Source organism: Nerophis ophidion, linkage group LG10 (assembly GCF_033978795.1).
Source record: "Nerophis ophidion isolate RoL-2023_Sa linkage group LG10, RoL_Noph_v1.0, whole genome shotgun sequence".
In the NCBI taxonomy this organism is placed as follows: Eukaryota; Metazoa; Chordata; class Actinopteri; order Syngnathiformes; family Syngnathidae; genus Nerophis; species Nerophis ophidion.
Window position 1 is genome coordinate 28,873,380 of NC_084620.1, and position 23,006 is coordinate 28,896,385.

Consider the following 23,006-nt stretch of genomic DNA (forward strand, 5'->3'; position numbering starts at 1 on the left):
AAGTTCTTAACAGTAATTCAATTTGGGGGGGAATTACTGATAGCAAATAAATGAGAAGCACTGATAGTCACACACACGAGGTGTGGTGAGATTGTCCTCTGCATTTGACCCATCACCCTACACCCCGGAGAGCAGTGAGCAGCAGCGGCGGCCGCGCCTGGGAATGATTTCTGGTGATTTAACCCCCAATTCCAACCTTTGGTGCTGAGTGCCAAGCAGGGAGGTAATGGGTCCCATTTTTATAGTCTTTGGTATGACTCACCCGGGGTTTGAACTCACGACCTACCGATCTCAGGGCGGACACTCTAGTCTAACCACTAGGCCACTGAGCAAGCTTACCTCATATGTCCGTGAGCTAATGCGCCAGCAGGGAATGCCAGAAAAGAAGATGCAATAATTGTTCCTATTCTCGTAGCGGAAGTTTTATTTCAACAACATAGCCATCTTTGAGTGAAGCACAAGGCTCCTCTTGTTGTGATGTTTTTTAAATGTATTTTACTTGCTTGAAGTTGTGAATCATATTGTCGTTTGGAGGCCAACTCTATCTCTCCACCTGCATCCAAGCATACTGTCAATTATTGCGGTGCATCACAGTGTACGTGCTAAACTAACCCTAACCCTAACCACATTAGGACGCATGTCAGCACCAGATGTCAGCCACTATTGTTTTTAATGTCATTGATTTTGTTTGTTTTTGACTTTTTTTTAAGACTCCATGGTGTCGCAACACCTTTACAGCCACATTGTCCATCTGTTGACACAACCCAAGGAGCTTTATTCAAACGGTAAGATCCATTTTTAATTAGCATTACTTTTTTACATTTGACGTACTTCAAAACACGAGGCAAGTTGAATGAGGTATGTCATTTTGTGACACGAGCATCCTTGCTAACACAGGCATTGAAATATCTAAAACAAACCTGCTATTTTTTATGTTTTCATGTACCTGCGAGATGTCTTCAATGTTATTCAAATTGACCTCTGTGAGTTCAGGGTCGTTGCTAAGCACTCGCTGCAGGGCCTCGTCGACAACAGTGGGATTGCTGTTGGGGTCCGCAGGTGGAGGGGGAGGAGTTAGTCTCACAGGTTCCACCCTCTGTGGCTTGAGCAGCATGGGAGGCTCCATGTCTGGGACTGCTTGCTCCTCTTCTTCGTCGTCCTCCTCGGTGACGACCTCCTCTTCTTCCTCGTCCTCCTCGCTCTCGTCCTCTTCCTCTTCTTCTTCCTCCTCTTCTTCCTGCATTAGCTTTCTCTGCTCTTTCTCACTTTCGGCGTCTTTTTCGTCCTCTGACGCGCTGTTTCTGTCTGTTACACTCTCATCCTCTTCTTCCTGTCTCAACACACATTTTAAAATGAAGCGAACAAATTAATATCAATAGAAAAATGTTGCTACCAACCCCTTTAGGAATTTCTCCACCGATCTCATTTTCTAGGATTTTCCGCGTCTCGTTCTCCCAGTATTTCATGAGGGCTTCTCGACTAAAGGTGCCAGTCGGGGTCTTGTCCGTCTGGTCCCTCTGTCGGAGTCCTATGGGCACGTTGGCATCGGGGTCAATGTCCGCAAGCTCTTTCTCCAGCTCAGCCAGCTCTTCTGGGCTGAGCGAGGCTAAAAGCTCGTCCTCGTCCACATCTTCATACTTGCTCAGCTCTCGGCGGTACCCGAAGCAACTCATGGCCAAATTAGTGAAGACGAGAGGCGTTAAAAAGCCTAGACACGGTTCATCAAGTGGTACCTGAGCTCAAAAACCGTGCACATCCAATAAAAGGTTGCTTAAGATCCCAAAAGTGACTCCAGATTGAAGCAGATTTCTCCAGGCTGCTGGTGTTGTTGTCCACCGCCGTCCTCGTCCTCTCTAATCTCCCTCAGCTGCCGCCCCAGCCTTAAGAGGGGGGATCAGAGGGGTACGTAGCAAAAGTGCGGCCCTCATGATGCACTGTCTTTTTTTGGGAGCCAGGCGCTCCAAAGGGGAAAGAGCCATGAAAAGCATGTGAGCTCAGAGAAGGCGGGCCTGTCAACACAGCACGGTGTCAGACATGCCTGAGGGCCTTTGTTCATGGCCAAAAACAGAGAAGGTGACACGCCCAACAACAAAGTCCAGTGCAGACAAACAAATCATGACGTTTACAAGGCATTGTTAAAGCTCCTGTCTTTACTAAATCATGACACCATTTGTATATTTAACTTGATTGTTTTCCCCAAATTTCTGTCCTATGCTGTTCACAGCCACTAGGGGGCATACTTGCTTGGTTACTGAGGCCACTGCTATGATATGTTGTCGTCCTCAACTCATGCTTTTTGCCACAGAATTTTGATACAATTTTTGAAGGTGTACAGAATTTTATTTTTTTAAATTAATTTCCGTTTTGTGAAGCCAAAAAATATATGAAAAATAAATCAAAGATTCAAACAAGAATAATAATTCTTATTTTATTTATTTTAATTCAAATTTGTGATACCACATTAGATTTACCGAATTTATAGTTTAAAACTATAATAATTCATATTTTATTTATCCAATTTATATTTTATGATACTACACAATATATCATACTGAATTTAATGATTAAAACAATAGTAATAGTAATTAAACAGTTTTTTAATTGTACTTTATTTATTTCATTGAAATGTTGTGATACCACACAAAAATCATACTGAATTCCACAATTAAAATAATAATAATTCTTAATATTTTATTTATTTTACTTCAAATTGGGATTTCACACAAAACATTATAATCAATTCAGAATCAGAATCAGCAAGGATAAACTATAATTATTATTATTTTTATTTGTTTTTCCAAAAACATGCACCTGGGGATAAGTTAAATGATAAATGGTAAATGGGTTGTACTTGTATAGCGCTTTTCTACCTTCAAGGTACTCAAAGCGCTTTGACACTACTTCCACATTTACCCATTCACACACACATTCACACACTGATGGAGGGAGCTGCCATGCAAGGCGCCAACCAGCACCCATCAGGAGCAAGGGTGAAGTGTCTTGCTCAGGACACAACGGACGTGACAAGGTTGGTACTAGGTGGGATTTGAACCAGGGACCCTCGGGTTGCGCACGGCCACTCTCCCACTGCGCCACGCAGTTGATTGGCAACACTAAATTGGCCCTAGTGTGTGAATGTGAGTGTGAATGTTGTCTGTCTATCCGTGTTGGCTCTGCGATGAGGTGGCGACTTGTCCAGGGTGTACCCTGCCTTTCACCCGAATGCAGCTGACATAGGCTCCAGCGACCCCCTGCGACCCTGAAAGGGACAAGCGGTAGAAAATGTATGTATGTATGTATGTTTTTTTAAATTAATTGTTGTATTCATTTAATTTACATTTTGTGACATCTCACAATGTATACCAAATTCAAAGAATAAAACAATAATATTATTTTTTTCTTAACTTTTCTTTATTTGATTAAAATGTGATATATTACACAACATATACTGAATTAATAAAAAAAAAACAATGACAATTCATATTTTATTATTTTAACTTTTATTTATTTAGTTTGAAAAAGTCATATCACACTGAATTCTATGATTAAAACTAGTTAGAGTAATAACAAATGTTTTTTTCAATTTAAATTTCATTAATTACATTTTAATTTTTAACATCACACAAAACACACTAATAGTATTCAGTATTTTATGTAATCAACTTGTATTTATTTGATTAAAATGTTGTGCTGTTAGACAACATACCATACTGAATTAATATTTTAAAAATTACAATTCATATTTTAAACATTTTACTTGAATTTATTTTATTTTAATATGTTAGACCACACAAGAATGATACTGAATTCAGTGATTAAAACTATAATTATAATATCAAATGTTTTAAATTTGGATTGTTTTTATTTAATTTAAATTTTGCAACATAATAGTATTTAATATTTTATATAATTAACTTTTATTTTTACAATTGAAATGTTGTGATATTACACACTGAATTTAAGGATTTAAAGATTGACATCCAAATAATAATTATAATTGTATTTATTTATTTATGGTATTGTTGAAGGAGTTTCTCGTATAAAGCAAGAATTCAGTTATTTTCCCCATCGTCCTCACCTTACTTAATTTAGAAGATTTTTTTTTTCTAAATACAACAAACTTTTTACAATACCAATAACAATAAAAATGGCAAAGGATAGTTGAATGAATCAAACTGATTAACAGTAAATAAAACACCAGGACAAATAGGTTAGTTAATTTAAAAAAGTGATAGTTTAGCTAGATCAGAGATTTAACATTTTCAAAACACTAATGCATTATTACAAATTACAATGCATTATTATCTTTTATGGATGCAGATTTATAGATACAATTTAATTGATTGTCTTAACGAATAATAATTTTCTGTCCTTTCTTTTGTGCCTGCTGTTCATTGGATGGAAATCAATATGGGTGTTGTTAAGAATCTGTGATCTCTGAGATGGAGCCTGGTTAAATATAAAAGCCAAGTCGTCCTCCAACTTGCATTCACTTACATCAAAAGACATATCTCCCGAGGATAACCCGGTAGGACACACCCCTCATTGTAGAGCGGGCACCCACACTCCAGTGACGAAGCCATTGATCTGTGGGAGTTGATGCAAAAAGTCTCAGACGTGGTCAGCGTGTGACACAGTGATTCAGCCTGTGGGCGGCCTCTCTCCATGCTCGTCAAAAAGGCTTCGGCAGTCTGCTTGGAGGGAGGCAGATGGACGGCCAAGCTTCAAGTTGCGCTGTTTGGACCTTTCACACACACACAGATGCAGCGGCTCACAGTTATCTTCAGCTTTTGGACTGCAAAGACTAACCTTCATGCAGCAGATTCAGGCAACCTCTCTTTTGTGCTCCATATGAGGGAGAAAGTAAGCATTTTTATGATGTATTTGACAATAGCTTAACTTTTAATGTATATCATGTATGATTTGTTGTAAGCAGTGCTTAATAGGACAAACGTGTTGCAGGATGTCAGGTTTTCACTGTGCATGTGTTGACAAAGGCAGATGAGCTTGTAAGACAATATTGATGTTCTTATTGCATTTGAATTCAGCACGGGAAACAAATGCTGTGACAGCGCTAATCAGACCTTTTGCGTGTGCAAAGATTCCATTGTCACTTTTTCCACAGATCTTCAAGGCACCTTGTGTCCTCTTCTTGAGCCACTTGTTGACGAGTTTGAGTTTTTGCGCTGAGAAATTTGGAACGCCGATAACTGACGATGTGAGCAAGCTGTCACTGCTGGTGAGACGCTGGTTTTCTCCCACATGACTTGTGATCTGTGTGCTGACTTGTGACTATTTCTGTTACAGAAGCAAAACATCCCCTTGGATTATGAAATCGCGGTCCAGTACATTCCCAGAGAAGTGGTAAATCCGCAGGACGCAGAGTTAATCGGGAAGAAAACAAGGCTCAATGTCGTTCATGTCTTCTCAGGCTGGTGCATGCTGGGTGGTGTTGAACGTCTACCCCTTGGAGCAAAGCCTTCGCAACTTGGCTGAGATGTTTGGCGCCATCTCCTCCAACAAGGACAACATCCTCGTCTTCATCGCAATGCTCAAGAGCCTGCGCTTCACCTTTGACCACGAGAAACTGGTGAGCCAACAATCAGTTCTGCTCATAATGTTGTCTATGGATGTTCCAGATCAGTGGTTTTCAAACTGTATTTACCAATTAGGACCTCAGAAAACACTTGGCTCTCCAAGTACCACCATAATTAACCAATATTAAAACACAGTAGCGTAGTAGGACTAAATATTCATTAAAAACAAGGCAGAGGTTTTATTTTACATGGATATTTCATATTTTTGGCCACTGTAACATGACATACAGTAACATTGTGTTTTAATGTTTAATTAGGTGATTATTTGGCATACTACAAGTTGAAGCCCACTTACCACAGTTTTGAGAATCACTCTTCTAGACCTCATGTGACCAACCTAAGTTTATGAGTTTGAACTGGTGAAGTCTACTTGGACAAGACGCAAAACGTTTTCCAAGACATACCAAACAGTCCACTTCCGATTGATTGAATGCCCTAAGAAGTTTCATTGAATATTTCTGCATTTTCTCGTCCCATTGTACAGGAAACGTCAATGCAAGTCTTCCAGTGTCACTACCAGGAAGAGAGGTTGAAAAGTGGGCTTTATTTCCACTACATTGAGGATCTCCTCCATGCTGCACGTGAGGAAACATCCAGCTTCTCCTGCAAGCCACCATCATGTCTCAATACGCAGCAAACACCAGGTACAACATGCATGATGCATGCTTCTTTACCTGCTCATTTCATGTGGATCAATTAACTAGGGATCGACCAATTATCGGCCGGGCCGATTATCGGCCAGTTTCTATCGTATCAGTATTGCATACAATATACTGTATACACATATGAAATCAGAATTTAGTATTTTTTTTAAATGATGCTGAAAATAGATAATTAGTCAAGTAGATAGTAATAAATACTGCTCAAGCACCAGCCTGTTTGTCCTGCATGTGAAGAGTTGCTATTTTTCCCACTGCAGCGCTTATGCGGCCAGAGACTCCCGCCCCACTCATTTACTCTTCTTTGTGCAGTGTTGGTCATTTGTAGACGGTATATCTCTTCTGCTTCGATTTTAAAACTTCCCTATTTTGCCTGGAAATCCAGTTTTTGTCTTTTTTTCCCAGCATCTTACTGGTTTCGTTTTGTTTGTTTCGCTACTGCAACCACCAAGCCTATGTCCTGCCGGCTCATTAAAGGAGTGGGCCGGGGGTTTATGTTCCGTCATTCAGTCAAATAATAATGTAACATACTGTACATAGGTGGACATTAACATGACAGACAAAATGTCCCAGTCAAAAATCCCAACTTTGTGTAAATAAATATAATATACCGTATTTCCTTGAATTGCCGCCGTGGCGCTATTTAATTTAAAACCTCTTCTCACTCCTGCGTTTACCAAAGGCATGCGGTAAAAGTAAGCATGCACTAATTATTTTAAAACCTCTTCTCATTCCGGTACTTACCAAAGGCATGCAGTAAAAAATTTTGTGTGATGTAAGCTTGGACCTTAAATCGTGCTGAATAGCTCTTAATCTTCTTCCCTTTATGCGATTTCAAACTACCGGTATTAAAATCAGCCTCCTCCATTTTGAAAATGATGACAGGGGAAGTGTCACTCGTGACATCACGAATTTGAACAGGCAGTAATACTAAGCATGCGCTAATTATTTAGCAAAGCGAGTTTGACCCGGCAGTAATTCAAGGCAGGCGCATACTATATGCCCTGCGGCAATTCAAGGAAATACGGTAGTATATTTTGAAATTTAAATGTTGATGCTGGTCTAAGACACATGTAATAAAGCTGTTTGTGAAATCCCCTGATGTTGTTTGATGCTAAATTAACCACAACATTAGTGCCCAACTTTTCCTAAAATATAATGTTAAAAAAAGAAGTTAAAGCCTTGTCTAGCTGTTTATTGATGTATACCATTCATGATTAAAATACTTTTACTGCAAATAACTTTTGGCTTCAAATTATAGTTATTGGCCTGCTTTACTACTAATAATTTGTAGAAAAAAACATAAATGTCAATCTCTACTTTTCATCATTCTTTCTTTTCTTTTCTTTTCAAAGAACATTTGTAACACATTTGCAAGCATTCCTCACTCAATATCATTATATTGACACAAAGAAAATGTGTCACCTAACCCAGTGTTTGTCAACCTTTTTTTTGAGCCAACGCACATTTTTTCCATTGAAAAAATGCAGAGGCACACCACCAGCAGAAAACATTAAAAAATTAAACCCAATAGCTGATATTGACAGTAAAAAGTGGTTCTTGCAATTGTTGGATATAACTTTACCATAACAGACCATGCCTCACTACACTTGTCTCAAAGTAGGTGTACTGTCATGACCTGTCATATTACACCGTGACTTAATTTGAGTTTTTTAGTGTTTTCCTGTGTGTAGTGTTTTAGTTCCTGTCTTGCGCTGCTATTTTGGTGGCTTTTCCTGTTTTGGTGGTGTTTTCCCATAGCAGTTTCATGTCTTCCTTTGAGCTTTATTTCCCACACCTGCTTTGTTTCAGCAATCAAGACTCTTTAATTATCCTTCTTTGTGGGGACATTGTTGATTGTCATGTCATGTTCAGATGTACTTTGTGAATGCTGTCTCTGCTCCACATGCTGTATGTCTTTGCTGTCGTCCAGCATTCTGTTTTTGTTTACTTTGTAGCCAGTTCAGTTTTACTTCCGTTCTGCATAGCCATACCTAAGCTTCAATGTATTTTCTAAGGGGCACTCCCCTTTTATTTATTTTTGGTTTAAGCATTAGATGCCTTTTCACCTGCATGCTATCTCCCGCTGTCACCTGCATATTGTGATCATGACAGACCATGTTCCCGACATCTACAAAGCAATTAGCTACTTGCTGCCACCGACTGATATGGAAGACTATTACACAGTTACTCTGTCGAGCTCTAAACAGGACAGACACTCAACAACGGCACATTATTTGCAGATTATAACTACAGTTTGCAAAAAATATTTTTAACCCAATTCGGTGATATTACATAATCTCCCACGGCCCACCAGACTGTATCTCACGGCACACTATTGTGCCGTGGCAAAGTGGTTAAAAAACACTGACCTAAACTACTTTTTACCACATAAATTCAACAATATTTGCATATATTTATGTTTACCAATATATTGTATTTGTATTAAAGGTGCGATGCACCTATTTCCTTGAAAAAGTATGTGAGTAATGCCTGTCATGCAACTCACAAAAAACGATCCCTTTATTATTATTTTATTTTTTTGTCCCTCTACTGATAAGAGACGGATATCAGTTAACTGTTTATGCTCTTACACAGTGTGGAGACGCTCCCGTAAATGATCTATTATCACTTTCATTCCGTCAAATAAACAAAATTTCTTACAAGTATCACTTAAGAACAAGGATAAACATGATACACACCGAATAAGAGCAACCTGGAGCAGACAGGAAGACATGCTAATCGCTAAACTCGCCGTTTAGTTAGATTGAAACAGCAGAAGAAATAAGTGTTAAGTAAACCACAATGGATGTCAAATGGGTACTGTTATTTAATTATGCATGATAATGTGAGAGTCCTGTCCATTGGAAGGTTAGTAGAGGGTCATAGAGGGATCTTCTTGCATGTAGGTAAGTCGGAAACGCAGAGACGTCATCGATTTATTCTTTGAAAAATGTAGTCCACCCCGTATTACGACGTGGAATAGCTAGCGCCTGCTCATCACTGATACTTCTCCAGGGTTTAGCCGTGGCCACCTGGTAGCCCCTCAATGCAGGAGAGGTGGGCAAGACAGAGAAGCAGCAGGTCAACTGGTCTAGAACACAGTCTATTTAAAATATGGACTACATAAATAAGTTTTAAGGTGGGACTTAAAAACTTCTATTGAGGTAGCATCTCAACTAAGTAGATTAATAATAGTTAAAGAGAAGATATTATTTAAAAAAAAGTGTGAGTGTGTAGAGGCCAGGAGTACACACAAGTAGAGGGTGGATCCATCCATATATGGATACCAAGGATAGTATCAGTATGTGATTGGTATCAGAAGTGGAAAATCCACAGTTCAGATATTATCGCGTTTTGTGACACGATTTCCGGTTGGGTTCGGTGTACATTGTTTAATTGTACTCAGTTGTATTGTTCTTTTTTTAACACCCAGAGCATCATATGTATACCCAAATAATGCACCATTACCTTGTATCAGCTGTGGTTCTTACAAAATAAAACCTAAAAATAACTCCTAAATGTCTGACCATTAACAGAAAATGTAAGTATACTCTCTTTAAAAGAAAATTATATAATGTCAACACAAAATGAAGTACAAGCTTTATCAGCACAAACATTTTCTTTGTTTTGATAAAAACAATTATGTAAAATTGTAATTAAATACAAAAATCCTTACATTTATTGTTGCAATACATCTTTGTACAATATTGACAAGTATTTTAAAAAGGTCATTATATGATTTATTTCTACATTTAAAACAACATGTAATGGTGATTCTCTGGTCAACATTTTGCACAGATTATGTTTTACAGACCGTTTGCAAGATGCTTTCTGACAGTTTCTTTAGGATGTGCCGTTTTTTTGGGTGGTCATATTTACGTTCCTCAACATCGACTGCATCTTCTCCTAGTCATGTTGTAGTTTTAGCGCTCCTATATAGAGTCTACTGACAGATAAGTTTGAACTATACACTACTTTGTATTAGAAACGGCAATAGCGGACGATGCATGTGTATGTACGAGATAGTCTGCCTCACAACAAGAAAATAGAGAAAAAGAAGGAACTTGTTGACTACAACTTTGGACTACAACTGAATAAAAATGTAGGACTTGCTTTAAGTGGGCTTCACGGTGGCAGAGGGGTTAGTGCGTCTGCCTCACAATACGAAGTTCCTGCAGTCCTGGGTTCAAATCCAGGCTCGAAATCTTTCAGTGTGGAGTTTGCATGTTCTCCCCGTGAATGCGTGGGTTCCCTCCGGGTACTACAGCTTCCTCCAACTTCCAAAGACATGCACCTGGGGATAGGTTGATTGGCAACACTAAATTGGCCCTAGTGTGTGAATGTGAGTGTGAATGTTGTCTGTCTATCTGTGTTGGCCCTGCGATGAGGTGGCGACTTGTCCAGGGTGTACCCTGCCTTCCGCCCGATTGTAGCTGAGATAGGCGCCAGCGCCCCCCGCGACCCCGAAAGGGAATAAGCGGTAGGAAATGGATGGATGGACTTGCTTTAAGTTCTTGGGGTAAACGTCTACTACATATGGACATATCCGCTGACGCCCCCTGCCCGAAACACGGGCGGGGGGCGTGGTTAAGAGGGGTGGCGTATAATTCACCAACTCGAGTATTTCATATATATATATATAAATATGTATGAAATACTTGACTTTCCGTGAATTCTAGCTATATATATTTATTTTATTAAATATATAAAGCGTGGTTACGAGGGGTGGCGCATAATTCACCAACTCGAGTATTTCATATATATATATATATATAAATATGTATGAAATACTTGACTTTCCGTGAATTCTAGCTATATATATTTATTTTATATATATATATATAAAAGAAATAGTTGAATTTCCAGCGGCACCTATCAAATACAGAGTAATAAAAACATAGTTGTTCTACTAACTGTACTGTGCTTGCTGGTTACTAAAAAAAAAAAAACACTTACCTTTCACTATTTGAGTAACATTTGTTCTGCCATTTGCATATTGGCGAGCGATCTCCAAATCCGGAAACATCCTTCACGGATTTGTTGTAGACATCCGCAAATGAGAACGGGATGTTGCTTCCAGCTATCAGCATAGCCATCTTTGTCTCTGCATAAGATACACCATCGGGTCTCCATTTTGCGAGGTGGGCCATAATACTGGGTTGTGATCGATGCTGCGCTGCGCACGCTTTGTGCTTCGCTGACTGACCATTCATGGCTGAGTATATCCGTTCGGCCGCCGTGTTCAATTGAGAATTCTCTTCTACAAAATTTACAGGCAACATACCCCTACCCCTTCGAACTCTCATGGATAAACTGAAATACTTGTTTCCAATCTTTCTGGAACTTGCAAGCGTATTTCTTCATTTTGCTTGTCGACGGTGTAATATATTGGGTTGTAGTCAATAACCAGGCGACGTGATGAAGTTACGTCTCTTTACTGTGGGCTTCAGAACAGACTCCCTAATGCATGTTCCTTGACTGCATTTAAATGTAGAATATATTTACATTCTATTCTATGTACAGTAGATGGCAGTATTGTTCTGTTTAAGAGGGTCACAACATTGCTGGTCTGCGTGGAGCTGGAGGGGGCGTGGCCTCCAGCTCTGCCTGAATTTCGGGAGAAAATTTGTACCGGGAGGTTTTCGGGAGAGGCGCTGAATTCCGGGAGTCTCCCAGGAAATCCGGGAGGGTTGACAAGTATGGCTGAAAGTGTGCTGCTGTTTAGTGGTGTACGATATCACTGATTTTCTTTCCAATCCGATACTGAGTACAATTTAGGCTGGTATCGGCGATATTGATCCGATACCGATACTTTGTGCAACTATACCTAGTATCTGCCAAAATTATAAAAGTTATTATTATTTCAAATAGTGGCATATCTCATAGCATAAATAATATAGTAAAATAGTTATGTATTTATTTCAAACTATTAACTATATTGAGGTAGTGGCATGAATAAAAATATAGCCAAGCTAATACAAAAACAACAAAAAAACAGATGACAAAATCATACAAAGTACACAAAAATGGTGTTTTAAACCATTAAAAAAGTAAATAAGTAAAATAATAAAAGCATCAACATAAATTAATTAATAAGAACAATTATTAAAATAAAAAGGAATTCACAATTCAGTTACATCCATCCATCCATCCATCATCTTCCGCTTATCCGAGGTCGGGTCGCGGGGGCAACAGCCTAAGCAGGGAAACCCAGACTTCCCTCTCCCCAGCCACTTCGTCTAGCTCTTCCCGGGGGATCCCGAGGCGTTCCCAGGCCAGCCGGGAGACATAGTCTTCCCAACGTGTCCTGGGTCTTCCCCGTGGCCTCCTACCGGTTGGACGTGCCCTAAACACCTCCCTAGGGAGGCGTTCGGGTGGCATCCTGACCAGATGCCCGAACCACCTCATCTGGCTCCTCTCGATGTGAAGGAGCAGCGGCTTTACTTTGAGTTCCTCCCGGATGGCAGAGCTTCTCACCCTATCTCTAAGGGAGAGCCCCGCCACACGGCGGAGGAAACTCATTTCGGCCGCTTGTACCCGTGATCTTATCCTTTCGGTCATGACCCAAAGCTCATGACCATAGGTGAGGATGGGAACGTAGATCGACCGGTAAATTGAGAGCTTTGCCTTCCGGCTCAGCTCCTTCTTCACCACAACGGACCGGTATAACGTCCGCATTACTGAAGACGCCGCACCGATCCGCCTGTTGATCTCACGATCCACTCTTCCCTCACTCGTGAACAAGACTCCTAGGTACTTGAACTCCTCCACTTGGGGCAGGGTCTCCTCCCCAACCCGGAGATGGCACTCCACCCTTTTCCGGGCGAGAACCATGGACTCGGACTTGGAGGTGCTGATTCTCATTCCGGTCGCTTCACACTCGGCTGCGAACCGATCCAGCGAGAGCTGAAGACCCCGGTCAGATGAAGCCATCAGGACCACATCATCTGCAAAAAGCAGAGACCTAATCCTGCGGTTACCAAACCGGAACCCCTCAACGCCTTGACTGCGCCTAGAAATTCTGTCCATAAAAGTTATGAACAGAATCGGTGACAAAGGACAGCCTTGGCGGAGTCCAACCCTCACTGGAAATGTATTCGACTTACTGCCGGCAATGCGGACCAAGCTCTGGCACTGATCGTACAGGGAACGGACCGCCACAATAAGACAGTCCGATACCCCATACTCTCTGAGCACTCCCCACAGGACTTCCCGGGGGACACGGTCGAATGCCTTCTCCAAGTCCACAAAGCACATGTAGACTGGTTGGGCAAACTCCCATGCACCCTCAAGAACCCTGCCGAGAGTATAGAGCTGGTCCACAGTTCCACGACCAGGACGAAAACCACACTGTTCCTCCTGAATCCGAGGTTCGACTATCCGACGTAGCCTCCTCTCCAGTACACCTGAATAAACCTTACCGGGAAGGCTGAGGAGTGTGATCCCACGATAGTTGGAACACACCCTCCGGTCCCCCTTTTTGAAGAGAGGAACCACCACCCCGGTCTGCCAATCCAGAGGTACCGCCCCCGATGTCCACGCGATGCTGCAAAGTCTTGTCAACCAAGACAGCCCCACAGCATCCAGAGCCTTAAGGAACTCCGGGCGGATCTCGTCCACCCCTGGGGCCTTGCCACCGAGGAGCTTTTTAACTACCTCAGCGACCTCAGCCCCAGAAATAGGAGAGTCCACCACAGATTCCCCAGGCACTGCTTCCTCATAGGAAGACGTGTTGGTGGGATTGAGGAGGTCTTCGAAGTATTCCTTCCACCTGTCCACAACATCCGCAGTCGAGGTCAGCAGAACACCATCCGCACCATACACGGTGTTGATAGTGCACTGCTTCCCCTTCCTGAGGCGGCGGACGGTGGTCCAGAATCGCTTCGAAGCCGTCCGGAAGTCGTTTTCCATAGCTTCCCCGAACTCTTCCCATGTCCGAGTTTTTGCCTCCGCGACCGCTGAAGCTGCACACCGCTTGGCCTGTCGGTACCTGTCCACTGCCTCCGGAGTCCTATGAGTCAAAAGGACCCGATAGGACTCCTTCTTCAGCTTGACGGCATCCCTCACCGCTGGTGTCCACCAGGGGGTTTTAGGATTGCCGCCCCGACAGGCACCAACTACCTTGCGGCCACAGCTCCGATCTGCCGCCTCGACAATAGAGGTGCGGAACATGGTCCACTCGGACTCAATGTCCAGCACCTCCCTCGTGACATGTTCAAAGTTCTTCCGGAGGTGGGAATTGAAACTTTCTCTGACAGGAGACTCTGCCAGACGTTCCCAGCAGACCCTCACAATGCGCTTGGGCCTGCCAGGTCTGTCCGGCATCCTCCCCCACCATCGCAGCCAACTCACCACCAGGTGGTGATCGGTAGAAAGCTCCGCCCCTCTCTTCACCCGAGTGTCCATAACATGAGGCCGCAAATCCGATGACACAACTACAAAGTCGATCATGGAACTGCGGCCTAGGGTGTCCTGGTGCCAAGTGCACATATGGACACCCTTATGTTTGAACATGGTGTTCGTTATGGACAAACTGTGACGAGCACAAAAGTCCAATAACAAAACACCACTCGGGTTCAGATCCGGGCGGCCATTCTTCCCAATCACGCCTCTCCAGGTTTCACTGTCGTTGCCAACGTGAGCGTTGAAGTCTCCCAGTAGGACAAGGGAATCACCCGGGGGAGCACTTTCCAGTACTCCCTCGAGCGTTCCCAAAAAGGGTGGGTACTCTGAACTGCTGTTTGGTGCATAAGCACAAACAACAGTCAGGACCCGTCCCCCCACCCGAAGGCGGATGGAGGCTACCCTTTCGTCCACCGGGTTAAACTCCAACGTACAGGCTTTGAGTCGGGGGGAAACAAGAATTGCCACCCCAGCCCGTCGCCTCTCACTGCCGGCAACGCCAGAGTGGAAGAGGGTCCAGTCCCTCTCGAGAGAAGTGGTTCCAGAGCCCTTGCTGTGCGTCGAAGTGAGTCCGACTATATCCAGCCGGAATTTCTCGACTTCGCGCACTAGCTCAGGCTCTTTCCCCCCCAGTGACGTGACGTTCCACGTCCCAAGAGCTAGCTTCTGTAGCCGAGGATCGGACCGCCAAGTGCCCTGCCTTCGGCTGTCGCCCAGCTCACAATGCACCCGACCTCTATGGCCCCTGCTATGGGTGGTGAGCCCATTGGAGGGGTGACCCACGTTGCCTCTTCGGGCTGTGCCCGGCCGGGCCCCATGGGAACAGGCCCGGCCACCAGGCGCTCGCCATCGTGCCCCACCTCCGGGCCTGGCTCCAGAGGGGGGCCCCGGTGACCCGCGTCCGGGCGAGGGAAATCTGGGTCCATGATGTTTCTTCTTCATATAGGTCTTCGAGCTGCTCTTTGTCTGATCCCTCACCTAGAACCTGTTTGCCTTGGGAGACCCTACCAGGGGGCTTTATGCCCCCGGACAACATAGCTCCTAGGATCATTGGGACACGCAAACTCCTCTACCACGATAAGGTTGCAGCTCAGAGAGGAGAATTCAGTTACATGAACATGTTAATGTGAAAATACAGAACATGTAAATTATAACACGTAAAAAAAGCACCCAACATCGACACATTGCCTCATTCACAATTTAGTTTAGTTACTTTTTTACACTGTGTTCCTGTTAATGATACACATTATCTGAAATAACTAAAGTATCAAAAGTATCGATATTTTGATTTTAGAATCAATATTACAACGTAAATATGTGGTATTGGCGGTATCGATATTTCAGTTTTGATCCGCATATCACTGCTGCTGTTCTTCAGGGCACTGGAGTGGACGGCTGCTACTGTATGTTTTAGACTGGAGACGAGGCGTACACTCAGTAACGCTTAACACTTTTACGATTACTATTAGAACGTTATTAAATATTAGAAGCTGTCAAGTTATCAGTAACTTACCAGAGACGATGTTTAAGACGCTACAATCCCTGGCATTATGTCGTCCACAACAACACAAGCAGATGAGATATGTTGTCCTGGCTAACATTAGCATTAGCCTCTTAGTTTGTGTTCACAGGAGGGTGTGTGTGATGTTTGATGGACAATAAGCCCTCCCAGAAACATGATTTTACGACACAATTGTTTCTTCTGCTCAGAGTGGCAGCATCCTGGCAGGCACAAGTCATTGATATATTGATATTCTTTGCCTCACAATGTGCATGCATATGATTGGAAGTACACGCTCCCAACTGATTAGTAACACAAAGTTAAAACATATCATCTGAGCTAAACGTTTTCTTATACTACAGTGATTAAAACTAATGTGTGTGTATGGATGTTCTCATTTATCCAAGTCATTGTATTCTCACGGCATTCAATCGATCGCAACTGGACTGTTCGGCTTCTCTTAGAAGACGTTTGGCCTTTCATCCAAGTAGGCTACATCAGTTCATGCTCATAATATAATAGATGGACTATATTTTTAAAAAAATTTACTAAAAAATTGTTTTGTGGGTTTTGTTATTGTTTACAAATACAAGTAAAAAAAAATCCTGGACACGGGAGCATTTTGACTGCAAAATACAAAGGATTTAAAAGAGTAGTCGATAGTAGTTTTTGTACTTGTTTAGTTATTGTGTACTATTGAATTTTTTTGATCAAACAATTGTACAAAATAAAAGACATTAAGGAACTACCTTAACTATTGTGTTGATATTGTTACACTGCCAACAGTAACCAGCATAAACACTTTGAAAAATGTACGGTGTGTGTACATGTGACGATTTCACAAATGGATATCGGAATCAGCAGCATAAAACCTGAATGGGAACATCCCTAATATTATAAAAAGGTGCATCTCACTAAATCAGAATTTATTTTAAAGTTGATTTAGTTCAGTAGTTCACTTGAAAAAGTCATCTTTATATATACTATAGATTCATGAGTATAAAAAAGTCAGTTACCCTACAATCATCATTCTGATGTTTGTAACGTACAGCCAATAGATCCCACAAATTCAGCTTTTTATCAAATTAGAAAAATTGGCGAAAAGAAAATAATAAATGTTTAAGTCGAAATACAGGAGAAACCAAAATAATAGAATGTTGTGCAAAGATTTGTTTATTACAGCAATTCGATTCACAAGGTGAAACTAATACCAAAGACTATAAAAATGGGACACATTACCTCCCTGCTAGGCACTCAGTATCAATGGTTGAAATTGGGGCTTTAATCACCAAAAATGATTCCCGAGCGCGGCCTCCGCTGCTGCTCACTGCTCCCCTAATTTCACCACACATAGTGTGTGTGACTATCAGTGGTACTTTAATTGTTTTTAGTTTCACCTGTATTTGTATTTAGTAATATGTATATTTTAAAGGTGACATTTTATGAATAAGATTATATAATTAGATATTGTAAAAGACTGTCGTGCTCTAATCAGTGTATGTTGGTTTGAACTGAACCCAAATCAAATAACTTTTGCATCATATTCTAATAATTGAGAATGCACCTTGATATATTACATAATGTACTATAACACAATTTAGAAAAATATGTTTTTTGTATAAATTTACTAAGTAATTACGCCACATTTTACTGATGTCGATTAGCCAAATGTATTTCTAAATTTACGCAACAATATTTTCGTCAGGACAGATTGTTGGCATTACCCTGCTAAAATGTCTAGTTTGACCGCACAGACCACCATCGAAATAATTATATATAATAATATATTACATATCGCATAGGCCTACTTGGCAAGCTAAGGCCAGCAGTAAAATGATCACCAAATTTTTTTGAGCATAAGTCCATGTTGCATCCAACCTGACGCACTGCATTTTCTTCCATGTATGCACGTCATCATCTTTCAGTGGAGAGTGCAATTCTATGAGCCAACCCACGTTACTCAAAAAACAAGCTACCCAAAAAACATATAGCCTACTACCATGTCAATACACAAAGTAGAACATCATTACATGTAATGCATTATATTGTGCAAAGCAAATACCACCCCATATGTGCCTGATGCACATTCAGTACCAGAAACACTAATTAGCCGTGCTAATATTGTAACGCATTTCCTCAGCATACAGTGAACAAAATAGGCACTGATACTACCCATATCCACATAGGTTTTATTTATCGAAAATATATTTTTCCCTCAGTTGGATGACACATCGACATACAGGCTAACGGGCATATATTTCCCCCGTTAGCCTATACGTCGATTTGTCATTGACCGGGCTGGCATGCTAAGTTACACTAGTGTTATGGTGCTTTGCACCTAAGCATTTGTTGCATGAATATACTAGCTTTGTTAGACAAGATCATAGACTGTATTGGACAATATAGTTTACATACGAAATGTCCATTTCCATTTATTACAAGTAATAACAAAACATAACTGCCGGACTTACCTATTAAGAAGGAAATTAGCAAGTTTGGTGATGAAAAAATCTTCTCCGCCTTCAATTGTCTCCATCTTTCAAATGCATCCTTGATACAAATCCTGGTTTTGTTCTTGGCTTTGTCATGAATAAGTTGAGAATCGTATCGACGCCTTTTAGATTTACTAAGGTCTGACATGTTTAGTAACTTTACCAGTGGCAGTAGCTCGACAAAGAGGGCGGTGTGTAACTGGCAATCTGGATGTGAAACACTCACTGACTTTTTATTTGTTCAAAAGGTGGAGGGCGGTGCATCAAAATGAAAACAATAACAATATTTCAGGGCTGTAAATCTAATTTTGAAAAGAACATATCCCGGCTGAACTACCATTATCAGTTATAATAGTATTCAAAAAGAACATGATTTATTAATGCCTTTTGACATATAAGGGCCATTTAATGATGACTTGACATTAATTTATTACATATGGCACCTTTAAATATTTGGCATTTTGAAACACAACAAAGGGGTATGGTTTTCATGTGCTAATCATTTCAGTGGCCAATAGGGCAGTTAAGATGGAACCCTATGAGTTCTGTCCAGAAACAGGTAAATAGACAAATGTGTCCACATCTGTCAATAGAAAGCTATGGGGGGAAAAAAAATAGCATTTTTATTTCAGTATGGATGTTTTGTCATATAAAAAATGACCATAATGAAAAGTATCTCTAATAGTACACAAAGTGGTGGCGGATGGGTTTTAATAGTTAAAGTCAGGGCAACGATCATGTTTCTCCCAGTGAAACTAAATGATCCTATAATGTGTCCTTCTCTCAGGGGGTCACATGGAAGGTCGGGGTTACAAATGGTGGAAAAGAACGCCGTTGCTGCTGCTTTGTATTCCAGTAACAGCCTGTGTGGCGCTCGTCGTGTGGCGGGTGAGTAGAATTACGTACACTTGATGGACGCTTTTATGTAATGTCATGTGATCAATATCCACCATTTATCTTTGCAGCAAATGAATATTACACAAACCATATCATCGTCCTGTAAACAATGAGAAGACTGAAAACTCAAATAATAATGTTTTGCTAGCGTAATTTTGTTTCATACAAAATGACTCATTATTCTATAGCAAAGAGCCATTTTAGACTTGTTTATCCGGAGATGAAGGCTATTCAATGCATGCCACAAATTAATGCGGTTTCACTCCCAAATTTACATTTAAAAAAATAAAAAAACATATGCTGAGGGATCCTCATTTTAGAAATATATCAATATATTTGTGTGAAAGAAATAACATACAGCAGTTTTATACAGGAGTTTAACAATGCTTACAAAACATTGGAAAAAATATTGAATAAAAATGAAATCAGAATATAAAAAATAAATATTTTTTAAATGTACTTCAAAATGCCAAGATTAAACATTTTAAAACATATTGATATATAAAACAATACAATTAATTTAAACAATAAATAAATTTTAATCTAATAAAATTTAAATATATAACAATACAATAAAATAAAACAATTCATACATTAAAATCTAATGAAATTAAAATATATAGTAAAATAATTAAATCAATTAATACAGTAAAATCTAATGAAATTAAAATATATAACAATACAATTGATTAAAACAATTAATACAGTTAAATTACACATGTCAAACTCTGGCCCGCAATGTTATTTAATATGGCCTACAATTTCATATCATGTGGTCCGGCCGCATTATTTTATGTGGTCCGCTGCATTATTTCTTGTGACCCGCCGATTCATTTTAGGTGGCATGCCGCAGCATTTTTTTAGTCAGTCGAAGCATTTTATGTGGCTCGTCGCATTATTTTATGTGGCTTGCAGCGTCATTTTATGCGTTATGCCACATGAATTTGTGTAACCCTTTACGTTTTTTAATGTAATATGCCGCATTAATTCGTGTGGCCCGCCACATCAGTTATATGTCCTGCAAAAAAAAAGGCTGGAAATACTAAAACATTTTCTGACTATGTATTATTCTTTCAATTTGGACTGAAACGTTTATTATCTGATCCTGCAACAAGCAAAGCAAGTTATCCATTAATCTGTTAGTAAAAATTACAGTAATCAAAAACAGTTTCCTATTCAAATTGTGTAACAAGGCTGTTATGTCTATGGATGTTCTCATTCGTTCAGGTCATTGTATTGTCAGGGCATTTAATCGATTGCAGCTGGACTATTTGGTTTGTCTTAGAAGACGTTTCGCCTCCCATCCTAGTAGGCTTAATCAGTTCATGCTCATAGACTTTGATTGGTCAGATCAAGTGTAGGGGTTTTTCTTACTACGATAGGGCAAATCATTATTGCCCAGGCACACCCTCCTGGTATTGGAGCACAAATATTTGGGATTTTGGCACCAGCACCTATATTAGATCTGACCCAACTAAGTCTATTAGCATGAACTGCTGAAGCCTACTTGGATGAGAGGCGAAACGTCTTCTAAGATAAACCAAACAGTCCCGTTGCGATCGATGAAATGCTGTGAGAGGCTATTATACATTTATATCCATTGTTACACGCGGCCCTCTGAGGGCAGCCATAATTGCAATGTGACCCTCAATAATAACGAGTTTGGCACACCCGATTTAAATCTAAAAAAATAATAATAATAACAAATCTAATATCATGAATAAAAGCTTGGTGACACTTTATTACAATCTCAGCAATACAGCACGAATGCTGATGTACTCTCGCCATTGTAAGCACTTCCTGAAAGGAAATTCCTGTTAAAGCGCTCATTAAATATTCAGCAGTGCTTGGAGGCTGCCCTATTAGCTCGCCTAATGACGTCCGCTTCCTCCTATCCTAACTATTTCTCTTTTTCCTGGCTTTCTCGCTCTTCAGGTGACATACCCAAGACATTTACCAGTGTGCCACGCTGAAAATATCCAACTGGCAGTGCCTTGTGGCGTGATTCCGAGCATGTCTGTCTCCATCCCGCTTCGAACGGACACCAGCAGTCTCCCAGAGGAGAATGCTATCCCGGGCATGCCAGTGGCTGAGGAGTGAGGAATCAGCACGGGAGAAGATGTGTGTGAAACTTTTCTGCTCTTGATGCTCAAAGTAAGGTCCATATATGGATGCTTGGATGAGTTTGGTGACCTTTGACCTCCCACATGCTGTTCTGGAACAAGACAGTCTTCCCATTTATACTAAGGAGAATTTAGCATGGGGATTTCCCACATTGTGTATGTTGTTAAGCCATACAAACAAGTGATGCGTTCCAGCGACTCTTGCACTTGTTGTTGGCTAAAAAACAGCTGGTCCAAACAAGTGCGGTTCAACAAGAGTCCCACTTTGTATATCAAAGCTCAGCAGCAGATGGCACAGATAGAGTTGTGAATCCCTCCATTGTGCCCCAGTCATCTATCGCTTTTTCTTCTTCTCTTTCTTGGACCTCAGTGAAGAGCGCTGGACTTTTTTTAATGGCTCATTCACTGAGTCAATCCAGTTCAGTCATGAGACTGAGCGGAGAGTGAGTGCTCTTGTCCGGGATGTGTCACAGAGACAGGAGCGTGGAGGAGATACAGACAGGGCGGATGGGATGAGCTCAGCGAGGCGCATAAGAGGGGGGCTTGTTCTCACCACAAAAGACGTGGCCGTAGGCCGAAGGAAATGCCACTCGCAAACACGACTGATGTCGGCACAGCTCCATGAATCAGCGCGGCAGGAATCTCTGCAGACCACAGCAACTCAACTATGGAGGATGATTCAGATTTCAATAACAGTTTTTGCTATCTGATTGACTGCTTTGCAATAACGCCTTCTTTTTAAGGTCACAAAGGTGTCAATTTGTTCATTTTAATATGAACCATAACAGCTTTCATGAAAGGTTTATCAACAAACCAAGCTGTCCAGTTGCGATCGATTGAATGCCCTGAGATGACAATGACCTGGATGAATGAGAACCTTCACAGACGAGCTTCTATGAAAGTGGTTTTTGGTTGTGTTGTTAATGTTATAGCAATTGAGTTTTTGGTAACATGTATCGCTATTAAAGTGGCCACTGTGCAGGGATTGTTGTTTGACTGACTGACATTGCCATTCATATTTTTGCCTGGCTTATTTCGCTACACAACAGGCTCAAAATATTAAAAAACAGCTATCAAAATAATTAATTGGTTGTGAACTGCAGGTTAAAAAAACCAACCCATCACAGTGTTGCATAAAGCTCTTGTATTACCTGTTTAATGAATGTTGTTTATTGTTAATTTGTCTGTTATGCTTGTGACGTTACATCTTCGTGTGTTATTGTTTTTAAGACATGTGCGTAGGCTTTAGCACTTCTTTATTTGGTGTTTTGTATTGAAATACCTTAAGAAGAAATACCCTTTTTCATTTATCGGAGGGACAGAACGATGAG

General features: G+C 40.9%; 2 protein-coding genes across 3 annotated transcripts in view; one reads left to right on the forward strand and one right to left on the reverse strand.

Annotated features, from left to right (window-relative positions):
• The window catches only part of lmod2b (leiomodin 2 (cardiac) b), a 7,878-nt gene extending 5,942 nt beyond the window's left edge, over positions 1–1,936 (reverse strand). The window contains exons 1-2 of the mRNA XM_061913284.1: positions 1,398–1,936; positions 947–1,330 (exon numbers count right to left, since the gene is read on the reverse strand). Coding sequence (XP_061769268.1) covers positions 947–1,330; positions 1,398–1,673 — 660 coding nt within the window. The 5' untranslated portion in view covers positions 1,674–1,936. The remainder of the gene's footprint in view (positions 1–946; positions 1,331–1,397) is intronic.
• A 2,075-nt stretch (positions 1,937–4,011) lies between these two features.
• Positions 4,012–22,658, forward strand: LOC133560598 (uncharacterized). 2 transcript variants are annotated; one of them, XM_061913286.1, is made up of 7 exons: positions 4,012–4,863; positions 5,126–5,218; positions 5,308–5,364; positions 5,432–5,590; positions 6,082–6,241; positions 19,443–19,543; positions 21,488–22,658. In XM_061913286.1, exons 1-7 carry the CDS (start codon positions 4,666–4,668, stop codon positions 21,650–21,652), a joined length of 933 nt encoding a protein of 310 aa, XP_061769270.1. In that variant the 5' UTR covers positions 4,012–4,665; the 3' UTR covers positions 21,653–22,658. The 2 variants fall into 2 exon arrangements, with proteins under 2 accessions (XP_061769270.1, XP_061769269.1); XM_061913285.1 differs by having other exon boundaries at positions 4,018–4,863; positions 5,126–5,239.
• Positions 22,659–23,006: the final 348 nt, after the last annotated feature.

Coding starts and splice junctions, on each gene's coding strand:
- LOC133560598 (XM_061913285.1), top strand. CDS start 4,666: ATGCTCGTCAAAAAGGCTTCGGCAGTCTGCTTGGAGGGAGGCAGATGG. Junction 6,242..19,442: donor CAATACGCAGCAAACACCAG/GTACAACATGCA, acceptor TCCTTCTCTCAG/GGGGTCACATGGAAGGTCGG. Junction 19,544..21,487: donor TGGCGCTCGTCGTGTGGCGG/GTGAGTAGAATT, acceptor CTCGCTCTTCAG/GTGACATACCCAAGACATTT.